The sequence below is a fragment of the Bubalus kerabau genome, chromosome 10, assembly GCF_029407905.1.
Source record: "Bubalus kerabau isolate K-KA32 ecotype Philippines breed swamp buffalo chromosome 10, PCC_UOA_SB_1v2, whole genome shotgun sequence".
In the NCBI taxonomy this organism is placed as follows: domain Eukaryota; kingdom Metazoa; phylum Chordata; class Mammalia; order Artiodactyla; family Bovidae; genus Bubalus; species Bubalus kerabau.
Window position 1 is genome coordinate 70,509,809 of NC_073633.1, and position 18,919 is coordinate 70,528,727.

The window sequence follows — 18,919 nt, forward strand, 5'->3', positions numbered from 1 at the left end:
AGACATCATAAATCCATAGCAATTAAAACTGTGCAATTACTGGCTAAATTATAAGACATATAAATGAATGGATCAGAAGAGAGGACCCAGAAACAAATCCAGACACAGCCAATTATTTTGGACAAAGGTGCTATGGCAATTCAAAGGAAAAGGGAAATCTCTTAATTCGGTTAAGTCGCTCAGTCGTGTCCAACTCTTTGTGACCTATGGACTGCAGCACACCAGGCTTCTCTGTCCATCACCAACTCCCAGAGCTTGCTCAAACTCATGTCCACCAAGTCGGTAATGCCATCCAACCATCTCATCCTCTGTCGTCCCCGTTCTCCTCCTAACTTCAGTCTTTCCCAACATCAGGATCTTTTTCAATGAGTCAGTTCTTTGCATCAGGTGGCCACGGTACAGCCTCGGCAGACTAAAGTCCACGGGGTCGCAAAAAAGTCGAACATGACTTAGTGTCTTCAGCATCAGTCCTTCCAATGACTACTCAGCACTGATTTCCTTTAGGATGGACTGGTTGGATCTCCTTGCAGTCCAAGCGACTCTCAAAAAAGACTCTTCTTCAACACCACAGTTCAAAAACATCAATTCTTCGGTGCTCAGCTTTCTTTATAGTCCAACTCTCACATCCATACAGGACTACTGGAAAAACCATAGCTTTGACTAGACGGACCTTTGTTGGCAAAGTAATCTCTTTGCTTTTTAATATGCTGTCTAGGTTGGTCATAGCTTTTCTTCCAAGGAGCAAGCATCTTTTAATTTCATGGCTGCAGTCACCATCTGTAGTGATTTTGGAGCCCCCCAAAATAAAGTCTGTCACTGTTTCCCTGTCTATTTGCCATGAAGTGATGGGACCAGATGTCATGATCCTAGTTTTCTGAATGTTGAGTTTTAAGACAACTTTTTCACTCTTCTCTTTCATTTTCATCAGTTTCTTCAGTTCTTCGCTTTCTGCCATAAGGGTGGTGTCACCTGCGTATCTGAAGCTATTGATATTTCTCCTGGCAATCTTGATTCCAGCTTGTGCTTCATCCAGACTGGCATTTCTCATAATACACTCTGCATAGAAGTTAAATAAGCAGGGTGACAAGATACAGCCTTGATGTACTCCTTTCCAGATTTGGAACCAGTCTGTTGTTCCATGTCCAGTTCTAACTGCTGCTTCTTGACCTGCATACTGATTTCTCAGAAGGCAGGTAAGGTGGTCTGGCAATCCCATCGCTTTAAGAATTTTTCACAGTTTGTTGTGATCCACAGTCAAAGTCTTTGGTGTAGTCAATAAAGCAGAAGTAGATGTTTTTCTGGAACTCTCTTGCTTTTTTTAATCTCTTCAATAAACAGTGCTAAATGAGAGATTCATGTATTTTTCAAAAAGAACATTAGCCCTCATCTAATGCAATATGCAAAAATTAATTTTATGTATCATAGGCCTGGGCTTCCCAGGTGGCACAGTGGTAAAGAATCTGCCTGCCAATGTAGAAGGCAAGGGTCTGATTCCTGGATTCGGAAGATCCCCTGGAGGAGTAAATGGCAACCCACTCCAGCATTCTTGCCTCAAAAATCCCATGGACAGAGGAGCCTGGTGGGCTACAGTCCATGAGGTTGCAGCGAATTGGACACGACTGAGCAACTGAGCACATCATAGACCTAAAGAAAATTTAAGTAGACAAATATTTCTTAGACAGGATACCCACACCCCTCATAAAAACAAACAAACAAACAAAAACCACAACAACTGCCCTTTACTATAAGAAAAAAAAAACTGTTGTGAAAACAAAAAGGCAAGCTGTATACTGGGACAAAATATTCACATAATATATTATATCTGACAAAAGACTTGTATCCAAAATATATAAAGAACCCATTCAACTTAATAATAAGCAGACCAGTGGGCTGAAGATTTGGATAAGCATTTCACCACAGAATACATAAGAATAGCCAAGAAGCATATGCAAAGATGCTCAACATTAATGGTCACGAAGTGCAAATTAAAACGACAAGACACAAATACACCCATCAGAGTGGCCAATATGAATAAGACTGATAATACCCAGTGTTGGTAAGGATGGAAAGTGGAACTCTTATACTCAGTTGCTGGGAACATGAAATGAAAAAATTTGAGAACACCTTGGCAGTTCTTTATAAAGTTAAACATGTTCTTTATAAAGTTAGACACTCCCCTCTTATTTAAGAAAATGAAAAGCATATTTATAATAGTTTTACTCACAAAACTCAATAGAAATAACACAGGTGGAAGAACATGTTATATTTTCGTATCAGTGAGCACTACTCTTAGAATGTAATACAAGTCATCAGTAGTAAAAAAACCCCACAATACTACTGATATATTCAATAACACGAATGCATCTCAAAATTATTATCTAAGTAGAAGAAGCCAATTAGAAAAGGGTACATATACTGCATGATTTCATTCACAACATTCCAGAAAATGACAGCAAATCTCCAGTGACAGAGCAGATCAATGACTGTTAGGCTAGAGTTTGATAGTTAACGGAAATGTTCTATATCCTGATTGTAGTATTAATAGTTTCAGAGATGGAAACATTTGTCAAACTCATTCAACTGTACACTTTAAATGAGTAGAGTTTATTGTACATCAATTATACAAAAATAAAGTTCATTAAAAATAAAATGTAAAGAGAGGGAAAGCCAAGAAAAAAAAGCAGCAGAAAGGAGAAGTGCTAGTTGTGTACCTGGAGTGTTTGGTGGCATCTACACCACCTGTCAGTATGAGGAGAACAGACAATGAAATCCAAGTCCCTGCCTAACTTGTAATGCTGCAGACTGCTAAGTCACTGGATCAGAGTTTGACAGCAGGTAATCTGTACTTTCAGAAACCCTCAGCCACCCAGTAGTATTAGGAACTCAGGAAGCTTTTTATCTGGAGGAAAATTAGAACTAGGATCGGCCACACTGCTGCAGAGGTGATGATGTACAATTTGAGGCAGAAGCACACAGCCAAACTACCTGGATTCACATCTCAGCTACACTATTAGCTGCATGACTTGGGAAAGCTACTAATTAGCCTACTAGCACCCAACTTTCCTCATATGTAAAATGAAACTACCACCACAGGAGGTGTTTATGAAAATTCAATGATTGCACAGGGCCTGACACACAATAACTACTTCGTAATATTAGGTATTAATGTTTTTTTACTAATTTAAAAAAATATACAATCATGGTATACATTTGGAAATTACAAGAAAGTATTAAGACATTTAAACCCTGTTTGTGAAAAATGGAATATGACTATGTGAATCAGTGATTCTTAACAGATGTATAAAACTGTGCCCATTATAAATAATGGTTCTACAAACATCTATATATATCTATTTTTTCACATTTTATCTCTTTAGAAATTCACTGGAATAGAATTACTGGATCAAAGGTTAAATGAATTTTAAGGCCAAAATGTAGCAACATTGGGCATGTGTATTATTTTTTTAAAGCTTTATTTTTAAAACAGTATGTTTATCTCCTTGTTTTAATTTACATTTCTTTGATTATTAGTGATGATCTATATGTCCCCATGGGTTTTTAGCTATTTATATTATTCCTTCCTTTGCTCATTTTTCTACTGCTGCTGCTACTGCTAAGTCACTTCAGTCATGTCGGACTCTATGAGTCCCCACAGACGGCAGCACACCAGGCTTCCCCGTCCCTGGGATTCTCCAGGCAAGAACACTGGAGTGGGTTGCCATTTCCTTCTCCAATGCGCGAAAGTGAAAAGTGAAAGTGAAGTCGCTCAGTCGTGTCCGACTCCTAGCGACCCCATGGACTGCAGCCTACCAGGCTCCTCTGTCCATGGGATTTTCCAGGCAAGAGTACTGGAGTGGGGTGCCACTGCCTTCTCCTAAATTTCTTCAAATCAGGTCTTCCCATCCCAGGGATAGAACCCAGGTCTACGTCATTGCAGGTGGATTCTTATACCAGCTGAGCTACCAGGGAAGCCCTGATTTGAAGAAATTTAGGAGAAGGCAGTGGCACCCCACTCCAGTACTCTTGCCTGGAAAATCCCATGGACAGAGGAGCCTGGTAGGCTGCAGTCCATGGGGTCGCGAAGAGTCGGACACGACTGAGCGACTTCACTTTCACTTTTCACTTTCGCGCATTGGAGAAGGAAATGGCAACCCACTCCAGTGTTCTGGCCTGGAGAATTCCATGGACTGTAGAGTCCATGGGGTTGCAAAAAGTCGGACACAACTGAGTGACTTTCACTTTCTTCAGATCAAAGTTAATTTGCATATAAAAGTTAACATGGTAGATACCACTGCAAACCACACTGAACTTTTTTACTTATTTACACCTTGAACCATGTCTAAAAAAGAAATCCAAATCTTTCAATAACTAAATGGATTTTTGTTTGTTTGTTTCTCTGTTGGTTATTTAAAGTTTATTATTAGGAACACTCTGGTATACATTAGGTTTTGTTTTGTACTTACTTGCTATTTCAGGGTGAATACTTTTCTGAAACATGAACATGGAATTAGTAGTAAAACTGCAGCAGAGATGATATTAAAAATAAATGTTTGTTCCTTAAATTCTGTCACTTAAGCTTCCAGGCAGGTCTTTTTAAAGTTAAAAGTAGTACAGTGACTTCTTTAGCTAAAGTCATAAAATTAAAAATCAAAGATTTTCTTCAGTCTTGTATATTCAAGATGAGATAGGGCTGGGACCTCGGACCCTTTACCAGAGTGCTTGCACCTGGACAAATGTTTCCTCAAGCAACAAAGAACTTATAAGGAACTAAAAACAACTGCATGCATGCGCAATCAGGGCAATTATGAACAATAAGATACAAAAAGGCCTCAAACCAACTTTCATTTTGCAGGTGCTGGGAGCTGAAGGAGGGTACTGAGCATGATCCCTGCACACAGCACCAAGGGGTGGGCAGATCACCTAACCAGCCCTCCAGCCCAACCCACAGATCTGCTCCCACCAGATCCCCACTTAAGGAACCAGCCCACCCTCCCTCAGAGAATGAGCAAGGGGACTTGTTACCTGTTTTTGCTCTGGAATAGCATGAATCCCAATAAAGCCATGCCTGAATTCCTCTTTTCAATTTCTATTGATTAAAGAGCCCAAGGACACAATTCCATAACAAAGGTAACCTATTTATCCTTGAAAGTAATTTTAGGGATTTGAATCAGTAGTGTTAAGTTGTACTATGTAGATTCAGAAATTCAGAAGATATTTCAAGTATGTCTTTTGAGCCATATTTATTTAATTAACAGAACTGAATCATAATTTCCTAGAATACTTTTAAAAGAAACAAGATTTAGCATGCTAAGAGCTCTAATGATTTATGGATTGTACTTCCAATTCTCAGTGTACCCTCAGCTCTAAATGCCACCACTGCCATGCTGGGAGTAAATAAAAACATTAGAAAATTCCAAGCTTCTGAACAATCACTTGTCTCCTCTACTTCAGTATTAAGTGGGGGCAGGGTGGTGGTGGTAATCTGTCTCTCCACCCATTCATTTCTCCAAAGCATATCATAAACTGGTACAGGGTGAAAAATCTAAAAAGTACATAGGACATAAAACTAATCACGCCTGAGAGATATGACCTACTTCTACCACAGTTCACCATTACCAAGTTTGGTGGGAGAGAGGAAAGCAAGCAAAACGCCTCCTAAATTTCTAGTATGTCCTTTCTTCTTGAGAATCACTGCACTACATGATTCATCCTTTGAGATTTTTGTTCATGGGCCATTTCCTGTCAGCTCACAAACCAGCTATGAACATTTTTAGAAAAATGAGTACTGTTAACTGTTAACTAGCTTTTCTCTCACAGGCAGATGAAGCAGCTCCTAACTATATGTGCCCGTGAGAACTGCTTGTGATGTAAAAGTAATTATATTAAAAACATGTTTAGGTCACACCCCCAGATAATACTCTTAGTGACTCGGGGGCTCCAACAGCTTGTTTTATAAAAGTTCTAGTGATGGATGTTAACTAAACTTACTGTGGTGATCATGTCACAATACATATAAACACAGAATCATTATGTTGTACACCTGATGTTTACATTTATGTGTCAATCATATCTCAATTTTAAATCTCTACAGTTAATTTTGATTCCAACTTTTTCTTGAGAACTTGCAGCTAAGGGAAAGGGTAGGAAGAGGAGAACGACATCTTATTTCTCTAATGATAGGCAGTTCTATATGCAGCAAGGTAGCTGTTGGCTACACATGAAGTCTGTGAGTAAGTGATTTTCATTTCATTACAGCAATAACCAAAAAAGGTAAATCCATATGGGATACTATTTTAATGCTACAGGAACTTAAGACTTATGTATTTACTCTGTGTCTTACATCAGGAAGAAATTAAACTAGTGAATTTAGGAATCTGAATCACATGTGTAAGAGTGGGCTTGGTGAAGAACACAAATAAATAAGATTTAGATTAAAATAAAATACACTTACAGGACTATGAGATGTAAAATCTTTAAAATGGGCATACCAAAATACAATGCTGCCTTTCCTTTATGCTAAATTATAGTTCAATAATAAAGAGATAGCAGCATTTATGAGTCACTACACAAAACAGTCGGAGAAGGCAATGGCACCCCACTCCAGTACTCTTGCCTGGAAAATCCCATGGGCGGAGGAGCCTGGTAGGCTGCAGTCCATGGGGTCGCACAGAGTTGGACACAACTGATGCAACTTAGCAGCAGCAGCAGCAGCACACAAAACAGTGATCCAGGATCTATTTATAACAAAATGATAAACTATACAGCAATAAAATCCAAGGTTCAAAATCAATGTTATCAAGTACAGTACAAGTCTAGTGGAAGACAGGTAACATAAATTACCTATATAATTATGTAATATACATAGTGCATATGTATCTCAAAAATTATGGGGCTGAGGAAATGGGAAATGAAGGAGTGGAGAAGGGTACTCAGGTAAAATAATAAAACAGATTTTGTTTAAAAGCAGAATTTTCTTAAGAGTTTCCAATTAAACATGTAGGTTGAGTTCTTGCATTTACTTTCACTCTTTTCGAAAAAATCATACCAAAATGTAAAGAAATAAAATATGAACCTAAAAGGACAAAACAGGAGAAAAACATCAGATCAGCAACATCAGAAAAATGTTGAGACAAAAGCCAGATGGGAGACAAGCAAATACTTAGTAAACACAAAATCAAGGTGTCTGCAGGAAACACCAATGGGAAACACATGGACTCACTATGCTAAACATCAAGCATGATCATGTGCTCAAAAAAGAGACAATAAAATGAATCCTGTCCCATACTAAATTACACCTACCCCTTAGATACAAACCCTTTAGGATTCCTTAGAGGAAAATCTGAAAAGCCCTAGAGAAAAGATCCTTTAGATACTGACATTTGAAAAGGTTTGCTCAATGTCTAATACCCCTTAGAGGGACAAGCTAAACAAGCTAAACCCCATTCAACTAGAGCTTCCTATCAGGTATCTGTATGAATGGACAATCAGTGACTGATAGACATTATAGAAAGGAATCTGTGGCAGGCAGAATTCTAGAGACAGCCCCTTAAAATTCTTGCTCCTGGTTATACAATCATACACTAATCTAGCAACTGCTGTGAGGAGACTCTGCAAATGGAATTAAGGTTACTGATCAACTGATTTTAGGGAGATTATCCTGAATTCTCTCAGTGGGTCCAAAGCAATCACAAGAAGCCTGCCTAACAGAAAAGAAAGGCAGAAGGAAGCAGAGGAGAGATAAGACAGGAGAGGTCATATAGACTTCAGAAGTAAGAAGAGCTGGACTTGCTGTTGCTGACTTTGAAAAAGGAGGAGGGTCATAAGTCAAGGAATTTAGGAGGCCTCTAGAAGCTAACAAGGAGATCAAACCAGTCAATCCTAAAGAAATCAACCCTGAATATTCACTGGAAGGACTGATGCTGAAGCTGAAGCTCCAATACTTTGGCCACTTGATGCAAAGAGCTGACTCAATCATTAGAAAAGACCCTGATGCTGGGTAAGATTGAAGGCAGGAGGAGAAGGGGGCAACAGAGAGGATGAGATGGTTGGATGGCATCATCAACTCAATGGACATGAATTTGAGCAAACTCCAGGGGACAGTGGAGGACAGGAAGCCTGGTATGCTTCAGTCCATGGGGTTGCAAAGAGTTGGACACGACTTAGAAACTAATAACAAGATAGAGTAACAAGAATGTGATTTACCCTCCTGCTTTATTTAAACAATAAAGGAATAAGAAAGAAAGTTTTTCAGGTATTAGACAACAAGGAGCACAGGAGAGGAGAGAAAAAAACAATGAGCTGTTTGAGTATACCAGCTTACTGTCTAGAAGTAGTTCAGGGTGGGGAGGGGCAAACAGAGTCAGGTCTTGCTGAGTTGAAACATCTGAGATGGAACCCAGGGAGGCCAAGATGACTAGAATTTGTGGGTCAGAGTACCAGAGAGAAGAGAGCTCTGGAGATCTGCAGTGATTCTCTGGGATTTGGGTGAATACAGATCTGTGCACCTGTGAGGTAAAGTTTTCCTAATACACTGGATACTGAGAAGAATCCCCAGAAGAAAATTAGCTCCAGACTAATGGACTTGCCCTTAACGCTTAAAAGCAAGTATCAAAAGGATCCAACTGATTCCAGGTAATCTGACTGAAAAATCTAGCAGAAAAAAAACAAAACCCCAACATTACTTAAAGGAATACACAAAGAAATCCAGCCAACAGTGTAAAATTAACAGACTCTAACATTCAAACAGAAATTACCAGACAAAAAAGAGGCAGGAGTAAAGTTGGAGGGGGCGGTATAACAGATTATATAATCGATTATAGAATTGATTATATAAACAATTATAGAATCAGTAATCAAAGATATGAAAATGGCTATTATAAGTACACTCCCCGTGTTTAAGGAAAGGCATACAAATAATGAAAACAAATTAAAATTTATGTATTTTTAAAATGCCAAAACCAAACTTCTAGTAATGAAAACTACATCTGAAATGAACACTGGATGGGATTAACAGAACATCAATGAATTTGAAGATAGCAATGAACACTATCCAAGATGAAACTGAGAATAAAGACCAAAAAAAGGAAAAGAACATCAGCAACTTACGGAAGAATAACAATTGCTCTAGTATATATGAAACAAGTCCAACAAATGATAGCAAGTGTGGGAAGGGACACCAAAAATTATTTGAAGAACTAATGGTTGAAAATTACACAAATTTGATAACTGTAAATCCATAAATCTAAGAATTACAATAAAAACAGAATAAACTTAAAACTATGCCAAGACACATCAGAATTTGAAGTAAAGTCAGACAAGGAGAAATATTCATATATCACTTATATGTGGAATCTAAAAAAATGATACAAATGAACTTTCCATTTACTCTTAATAAGGCTCTTCACTTGTAAAGCCTGCATGTCAGAACTCACCTTATATCAAAGAACTTGGCATGCTTTTGCCAGAAGTGTTTCTTTAAAAAAGGAAAGTAAAATATAACAAAGAACCTCATTTAATCATGACACAGGAGCATTTTCTTATATAACAAAAGAAAACCAAAATAATTTTTACCAAATAAAAAGCTAGGAAAGTAGTCTGTCAAAAGTCACACAAGAAAAGAAACAGACAATCTGAGTAAGCCTTTACCTATTAAAAAAATTGAATCAATAATAACCTTCCAAAACAGAAAGCACTAGGGCCAGACAGGTTAACTTAAATTCTACCAAACATTTTTTCTAGTTTTATTGAGGTATGCCTGACATACCTCAGGTATGTCATACAACACTGTAAGTTTAAGGTGTACAGCATAATGACTTGATGTACATATACTGTGAACTTACATATACTGATCACCACAGTATTTTCCTTGCGTTAAGAACTTATGACCTACTCTCTTAACAACTTCCAAATAAACCATACAGTAGTGTTAACTCTCATCAACATGCATATACCACCTCCCCAAGTACTTAACTTATCTTGCACCTTTTGACCTTGTTTACATGTCTTGGCTATTATAAATAATGCTGCTGTGAACATGGGGGTGCAGTTACCTCTTTGACCTAGTGTTTGAATTTCATCTGGATATGTTCCCAGAATTGGAAATGTTGGGTCATATGGTAGTCTACTTTTAGTTTTTTGAGGACCCTCCACACTGTTTTCCATAGTGGCTACACCAATTTACAGTCCCACCAAGAGTGCACAAGGGTTCTCTTCTCTACATCCTTGCCAGCATTTTATCACTTGTCTTTGTGATGATACAGCCATTCTAACAAGACTAACATCGCTGACTCGATGGACATGAGTTTGAGCAAGCTCCAGGAGTTGGTGATGGACAGGGAAGCCTGGTGTGCTTGTAGTCCATGGGGTTGCAAAGAGTCAGACACGACTGAATGACTGAACTGAACTGAATTCTAAAAAATGTAAGCTATATCTCCTGTGGTTTTAATTTGTATTTCCCTAATGATCAGCGGTGATGTGCACATTTTCACATACCTTGTTGACCATTTGTAAAACTCCTTTGGAAAATGTCTATTCAGGTCTTTTGCCCATTTTTTAAATTGGGTTATTTGGGGGATTTTGATATTGAGCTCTTTATATATTTTGGATATTAACTCCTTATAAAATATATGGATTGCAGATATTTTTTCCTATTCCATAGATTATATCTCATTTTGCTGATTATTTCTTTTGCTGCATAGAAATTTTGTTGTTTGATGTAATCCCACCTGTTTATTTTTGCCTGTGCTTTAGATGCTATATCCAAAAAATCATTGCCAAAACCCATGTCAAGGAGCTTTCCTCCTTGACCTTTGAGGAAGAAATTATACTAATACTCTACAATCTCTTTCAGAAGACAGAAGTAGAGGAAATACTTCCTAATGCATTCTATGAGGCTAGCATTACTTTTAATGCTAAAATCAAACAAAGACACTGCAAGAAAACTATAGAACAATATCTCTAATGAACATACATGCAAAAATATTTAATAAACTATTAGGAAATCAAATTCAATAATGTATTTATAAAAAATAATTACACGCCATACCATTAAAGAAATAACTGATAAGCTAGACTTTATAAAAATTAAAAATTTCTGCTCTGTGAAAGAAACTGCCAAAGAAAAAGAAAAGATAAGCCACTGACCAGGATAAAATATTTGCAAGTCATATCTGACAAAGGATTGTTTCCCAAAGTATACAAAGAACTATCAAAATATAACAGTAAAAAAAAACCAAAAAGCTTGACTAAAAAATAGGTCATAGACTTTTAAACAGACATCTCACCAAAGATGTATAGGTGGCAAATGAACATATAAAAATATGTCTGACATTTTATGTCATCATTAAAATGCAAAATTATAACAGTGCTAAGCCACTACACATCTATCAGAATGTCCACAATCGAGAACACTGACAACACCAAATGCTGGTGAGGATTTAGAGCGCTACCGAATGTGAACACAACATGACATAGCTACTCTGGAGGACAGTTTAGCAGTTTCCTACAAAACTAAGCATTTTCCTACCATATGGTTCAACAACCATTCTCCTTAGAATCTACCCAAAGGAGTAAAAGACACATGTTCACAAAAAAATCTGCGCATAAATGTTTACAGCACCTTTATTATAGTTGCAGAACTTGGAAACAACTAAGATATCTGTCAGTAGGTGTGGAAAATAAACTGGCACATCCAGACAATGGGATATTATTCAGCGCTTTAAAAAAATGAGTTATCAAGCCATCAAAGGACATGAAGGAAACTTAAATCTGTATTACTAAGCAAAAGATAATCTGAAAAAGCTATATATTATATGATTCCAATTGTACGACATTCTGTAAAAAGCAGAATTACGGAAACAGTAAAGAGATGAACTGTTGCCATGGGTTGGTAGTGGAGGGATGAAAAGGTAGCACACTGATTTACAGAACAGTAAAACTATTCTGTATGGTATTATAATAATGGTTATACATTCGTCCAAACTTGTGGACTATACAATATCAAGAGTAAACCCTAATGTAAACCATGCAGTCTGGGTCATAATGATGTGTTAATGAAGGTTTATCATTATAACAAACATCCCACGCTGGTGTGGAGTGTTGACAGTGGGGAGGCTGTATGTGTGGGAATGAGAGTAAATAGGTCCTTTCTGCTATGAGAGTAAATAGGTACATTTTTCTGAAAGTAAAAATGTACTTTCTGCTCCATCTTGCTGTGAACCTAAAAGTACTCTAAAAAAAGTTTATTAATTAAAAAAAATTGATAAGTGATATAAATAAGCAATTCAAAAAAAAACCTGAAATGGCCGGTTAAGACATAAAAACATAGTTATCTTTATAAACTAAAATTTTTTTCACTCAGAGAAACAAACAATAAAAACTGACAACATTCATGTGTTAGTGATGGCTTCGGGCAATGGGTTTTCACACAGTGTGAGTTGGAATGTAAACTGGTATAACCACTTGGGAGTGCAATTTGGCAGTATCCGAAATGAATTATGTATACACTTAAAACAATTCTACCTTCTACTTCTACACAAACACAAAAGAGAAATTCCACCACACATGTACAAAATAATGTAAGATACTGTACAACAACTACAGTAACATATTTTTTGAGTATATACACTCACAGATATGAATATGTTTATGTGTATGTATGAGTATTTATGTATTTTCAAAAGTACTGGAAAGATACACACTAACCTTATGACAGCAGCTGCTTTATAAAGGGAAATTAGACAAGAATACGAATCAAGAACTTTACCTATATTATTTGACTTTAAAAGTTTAGCAAAATGACAAAATATCAACTATTAATTCTAGATGGTATTTAGGTGGATGTTACATAGGTCTTAGTATTTTTCTGTATTTTTATTTTTCTTCTTAGAAATTCCATTAAACATAAAAAAAACCTTGTAATTTGAGTTATTAGATCAAAACAGTAATGTCCTGTATTTCCCCCAAATCTATGGAATGACAGAATTATGTACTAATGATGACAGTGATTCAGATTTTCTCTGATGGTTAAATACTTCCTGTCATAGGACAGGACTGGCTCAACCAAACGTAATCCACATCTCATTTCAGAAAACATAAACACAACTGCTACAAGAATGGTCAAACTGTAGACTGGTTAAGGAAGGATGCCAACACACGTGGTCATTTCCTTAGGAACTGTGTCAGCCCTTCAGTGAAGGAAGTGACACAATCTGCCTGAATCAATGCAAATACTGATTTGCACTGAAACACTACAAAAGCTACATTCCTCTGATTGCTCCCTTCTCCTTTCCATAAAAATAAAGTCATCAGAAGGAGGTATTCAATAATAATAAATATTCGATATACTTCTAGAAAGGAAAGAGCTCTACTAGACTCCTAGTTTAACTCAGTATTTCTTTATCTTAAATATAAAAACGTTAAAGAATAAAGTAATAATTTCACATACACACACGCACAGATTGCTCACCCCAATCCCTACTCCTCAATGTCAGCCATATACATATCATAAAACTCATAATTTCATGAAGAATTGATATAGTACTTACTAAATGTCTTACAGATGTCAGAAACAGCTTTGAAGACTCTATCAGAGAAATTCACTTTCACCTTCACATACTTCATGTTGGGAAGTTGCAGGCGGAGCAGCTTGTGCTGGGGGGTGAACTGAAGCTTAGCATCTGCCTGAATGCCATACTTATCCAAGGTCCAATGTGTCTTGAGAAGCCAAGTTCTCTTCTTTTCCCACCACAGAGCATGGTCAGACCAATCTTTTTTTACATCTATTAAAAAAACAAACAAAACACTTAAAAATCTGCAGGACTGCCTTGAGAGAAATTACAAGCAAAAAACAAAGCAACTAGGTATTTAATATGAACAATTAGTTAAATACTAAGTGCCCGTTATGTGATAAGTAATACTAAAGAAATCCTAAAAGAAATACCAAACAGCTGAGAAAACACTCTGCCCTTAAAAGCTAATATAGAAGGCAGCAGAGGCAGAACACACAGGGTAACTAATAATGCTTAGACACACACATGACAAAGGAAGCATGACACACATATGACAGAGTATGTACTCTCTGTAAGCATTCAGAGAACAAAGAGGACCCTGGGGACTGGAATCAAAAGGACGTATAAATAATGAGATGGAGTTGGTGGATTCTTAGCCCAGCTTTGAGCAAGGGACATTCTGATGATAAAGTTGGTGAGAAAGCTGAGGTATATGAGGCTGCAGAAGCATGTTGAGGCTAAGGGGTGGTGAGAAGTAAGATGGAACGAAAAAGAACAAAAACCACTATCCTAGGTAAAGAAGAGCCTGGAAAAGAAAACATCCATGAGTAACACTTAACTTGAGAGAAAACAAAAACAAAAAAACTATATCCCAACCACACACCCAAATATATCCCAAGAAAAGTAACTTTTTCCCCCCAATATATTTTGGCACAAGAAAAAACGTTAATACCTGTTAAACTATTTAACACTCATATACAATTAAATTAAAAGAAACTAAATAAAGAAAGAGTTGGACTATAAAGAAAGCTGAGTGCTGAAGAACTGATGCTTTTGAACTGAGGCGTTGGAGAAGACCCTTGAGAGTCCCTTGGACTGCAAGGAGATCCAACAAGCACATCCTAAAGGAGATCAGTCCTGAATATTCATTGGAAGGACTGATGTTGAAGCTGAAACTCCAATACTTTGGCCACCTGAGGCGAAGAGCTGACTCATCTGAAAAGACTGATGGTGGGAAAGATTGAAGGCAGGAGAAGGGGACAACAGAGGATGAGATGTTTGGATGGCATCACTGACTCAATGGACATGAGTTTGAGCAAACTCTGGGAGTTGGTGATGGACAGGGAGGCCTGGCGAGCTGCAATCTATGGGGTCACAAAGAGTTGGACACGACTGAGCGACTGAACTGAAATAAAGAAAAGTGTAATTTACAGAAGATTTGGCTCCCTCCAGATACAGATCATAGCAATAAATTTACAAATAAAATCCAATTTCAGCTGGTTATTAAAGTAGCAATAAAAGTAAAGAATGTGGGGATCAATTATATGATGAACTAAGAACCAAAAAGGGGGGGGAACAGGATATTAAAACAACAACAACATAGCAAAACAAAGCTTTCCAGAGGGGGGGAAAAAAAGAAAACTATCATCATGATTCTGAAATAAAGCTTATCTGAATACAGTTTTAAAAAGAACTGGTCTATTTTAAGAAGATGAGTTTAAAAGTATATACTAAACCTGAAACTTTTTTTAGCACAACTTGTCTCCCTGAAAGCCTCAGATAGTAATACATCAAATTACCACACTATGAGCCTAGAAACACCTTCTATAATGGTGAAAGGTAACTGATATAATTCTCATTACTGAAGAAACAAGTCACAAGAGGGAAAAAGACCTTCAATTCCCCCAGATAGCAAAAAAAAATATTTTAATGAGTAAGTACTTTAATGGAAAAACTGTTACTTGTGATTTTACTGCATTTTGAAATTTCAGTATTTGTTTTGGGAAAGCCCAGTCAATTATGTTATTTGAAGTTTGGCTGCAGAAATACATATTTTACAACTACTTACTTGTGACACAATGTATTCAATATATAGTACCTGGTCTCTTAAATTACTTTCCAGCACAGAATTTATCAACTTTTAGAAACAGTAAATCCAATCTGGCTCACAAGCAGCTAACCAAGACTAGGACCTTTTGTGTATACTATGAGGTAAATGTCTCACATGTTACAGATGGTTTACTGTTTTCTTTAGGAACAAAGAGCTGAAGACAGAAAAGGATCATTTGTAAAGAATGACAGTAACCACTGACTTCCCTGGTGGCTCAGATGGTAAAGCGTCTTCCTACAATGTGGGAGACCCGGGTTCAATCCCTGGGTCAGGAAGATCTCCTGGAGAAGGAAATGGCAACCCACTCCAGTATTCTTGCCTGGAAAATCCCATGGATGGAGGAGCCTGTAGGCTATAGTCCATAGGGTCGCAAGGCTGAGCTGAACTGAAGAAATGGTAGATTGGTATCTAATACTTTCTTCTTCAGCTCATTTACTTCTGCTACCAATGTCAATCATTAAGGAAGCCACAACATATATTTCCAGTGCAGGGAGAAGAGAGGAAAAAGCTGTATGCTGCTAATAATAATAGTTTTGTTAATACTGACTTAAGTTATTTGGATTTCCTTTGTCTTAAATCAAAAGACAACCTTGAAATAACTCTGGTGCAAGTAGCTTATTGAGGTGGGATGGGGGAGGGGGAGATCCCAGGAAGCATACCTTAGGGGATTAGGAAAAGTGAGACACGGGAGAAAAGTCTATTAAGAACTCATTAACTTCTGTGGAAAACTGGAGTTCAGTCCTGCAAGAACCCCTCTGAGGAATCACATAAAACATGACTTGGAATTCTCCTCCTAAGGAAAGAGAAAGCTGGAGGATCTATCCAGTTGGTTGAGGGTTGCTCTTAGGGCCATTAAATTCCAGCATTTCCCCAGCTGCCATGCATGGGGTTGACCACCCTGCACTCAAGCACTTAACTCACCAAACCCTAAATATTTACTACATGGATTTTTACAGAAAGATTTTATAGGCCCAGATTCAATAAAATCTCAACCTTGCATCAATTAGGCTTCAAACGCTGACCTCAGAAACAAGTACTTCCCATGATCTTCCTCTTTAGAATCTAACCCTCCCCATCAATTCCATCTTGGTTTTTTACACCAAAGGAACAGCACCCCCCACCGCATCTATTAAGAATAAACACAGGGGAGAAGGACATGTAATCTAAAGATTATGTACTAGAAACACTATGAACAGTTTGTTTACCCACAGAAAGAGAAAGACTCTCTTACTGACTGGAAACACTGGTAAGATCAGTCTTCTTTACCGACAGAAAACAGTGGGTAAGTGTCAATATAGGAAAGAAAAATTACCCCAAATAAAAACAGAAGCAGGACACCAGGAAAGATCTGAAGTGTCAACACTGCACACACCAGCAAACAAAAACAGAAAAGCGGGCATTCTGACAGTAAAAAAAGCAATCAGTTTTAGAAGATGGAATAGTTAAAAGGACTATAGTCCAGTGGTTAGGAATCCGCTATCAGTGCAAGAGAGAAATCTGTGCGATGCAATGAAGACTCTGCATGCTGCAGCCAAGACCCAAAGCAGCCATAAATAAATAAGATGGAATGATTAGCCTGTGATGTTTGTTCCAACAGTATAATTTTGGTAGCATTCCTAAAGACTCAAAATGCCAGCAACCTAATCAGCACTAATCACAAGATAATCACTATTACAGAAGAAACAAACAACATCTGTAAAATATTCATTAATTACACAAATATCTACTGAACATTTACCAGAAAGCACTATTCTAGTGCTAGAAATACAGTGATGAGAAGAACAAAGTTCCCACATATTTGAAGAAAGCCAATATGACTCGAATTGAAGAGGTGAAACACCAGGGAGCTTGGCAGGAGCCCTGTATCCCATAAGGTTGTTCAGCTTTTACTTTTTCCGAGTGTGAGAGAGGCCACTAGAGCAGTGTTTTCCAGCCTGTTTGGCATTAGAATTATCCCAGCAACTTTTCAGAGTAATGCCTGGACTCAGCCCAGACCACTTTGCGTGTGGGTCTAAAACTTGATTTTAAGCAGGGGAGTGATTTTTTATTTCAAAGTCATCAAATAATTTTGAAGAATGCAGGGGTAGGGCTGAGCATGAGTGAAATTCAGAGGCCATGCAAGAAGTTAGCATGGGAGTGGACAGGATGAAAGTTTGAATTGTAATGGCTGGGCAATGAGGAAGTAGAAATAAGGAATACAGACAACTTTTCCTGATCATTTTGTTATACTGCGGAGTAGAATAATGGATGGTAGATGAACAGAAAGGGGATAGCAAGTCCAAGAAGCACTTTCAGTCTTGTTTTTAAGAACAAAAGGTATTTCAACATTACTTAAATAGTGATAATCCTGTAAAACTTAAAACACATATCCAATTATTCTTTAACTTGACTGCCCCTCCAGAGAGTCACTGTGTCACAGTGTCATTTCAAAACTTGTTAGAGGCTTGACTGAGCGCTCTTAAATATGCAAGACAACATTTTCCTACTTACTAGAAAATCTTTAGTTTTGTCTCTGTATTACACTGTATATCTTATTTTGAAGCTAATATCTACACGTCATGTCCCACAGCTGGCTCCACTACAGGTATCACAAGAATATATTTATTCTATTCAGAAGTAGCAAAAACAACTTTACATTCTGATGAGAATCCTGAGGAAGATGATGATAAACCAATTGAGACTCATTCACCAAGGCAAATGTAGAGCTAACAACACCTCAAAAATACTTAACTATACAAATTGTGTGTGTGTGTATGTAAAGCTGTGTATCTTAATGTAATAGCTCCCTCATTTCAACCCAGGCAGATTGAAACATTATAAATTTAAGGCCAACAGGATCAGAGCTAGTGCTGGGCAATCCTACTACGTTTCTTCTGTTCACCACTGCATCTCAAACTTGCCAACCCTCCTCAAATGCCTGTGTACCCTCCTTCTCCTCAGCAGACAACCATGGATTCTACTTCAGAAGATAGAGACGCCATCAGATTGAAACTATTTCACCTAAGGGCCAACCAAATGTACAAAGCTTCTTGCATCTGTGCCGGTACGGGTCTCCTGCCTTTGAGTTATGATGAATGTCTCTCCTCCTAATTATCTGAAACCAACCCAGCTACATATGCTCTGTTGCCACTCCCACCTTCTAGAAACCATGCACTCCTCACTCTGGCTCCTAGGTATCTCATCCATTCTTGTGACTTTACATGGCCTCTATGCACTTACCTTCCTAGTTTTTATCTCCAGCCTACCCTTCGGCTTAGAGCACCAGTTTATACATCCTACTGACTACCCCACATCTCCACCA

The 18,919-nt window shown here is 37.6% G+C and overlaps 1 protein-coding gene across 6 annotated transcripts in view; it reads right to left on the reverse strand.

Annotated features, from left to right (window-relative positions):
* FERMT2 (FERM domain containing kindlin 2) overlaps positions 1 to 18,919 on the reverse strand; it is a 79,152-nt gene that overhangs the window by 35,036 nt on the left and 25,197 nt on the right. For all 6 annotated transcript variants that reach the window (XM_055538085.1, XM_055538082.1, XM_055538081.1 and 3 more), the window contains exon 3: positions 13,545 to 13,778. In XM_055538085.1, coding sequence (XP_055394060.1) covers positions 13,545 to 13,778 — 234 coding nt within the window. The remainder of the gene's footprint in view (positions 1 to 13,544; positions 13,779 to 18,919) is intronic.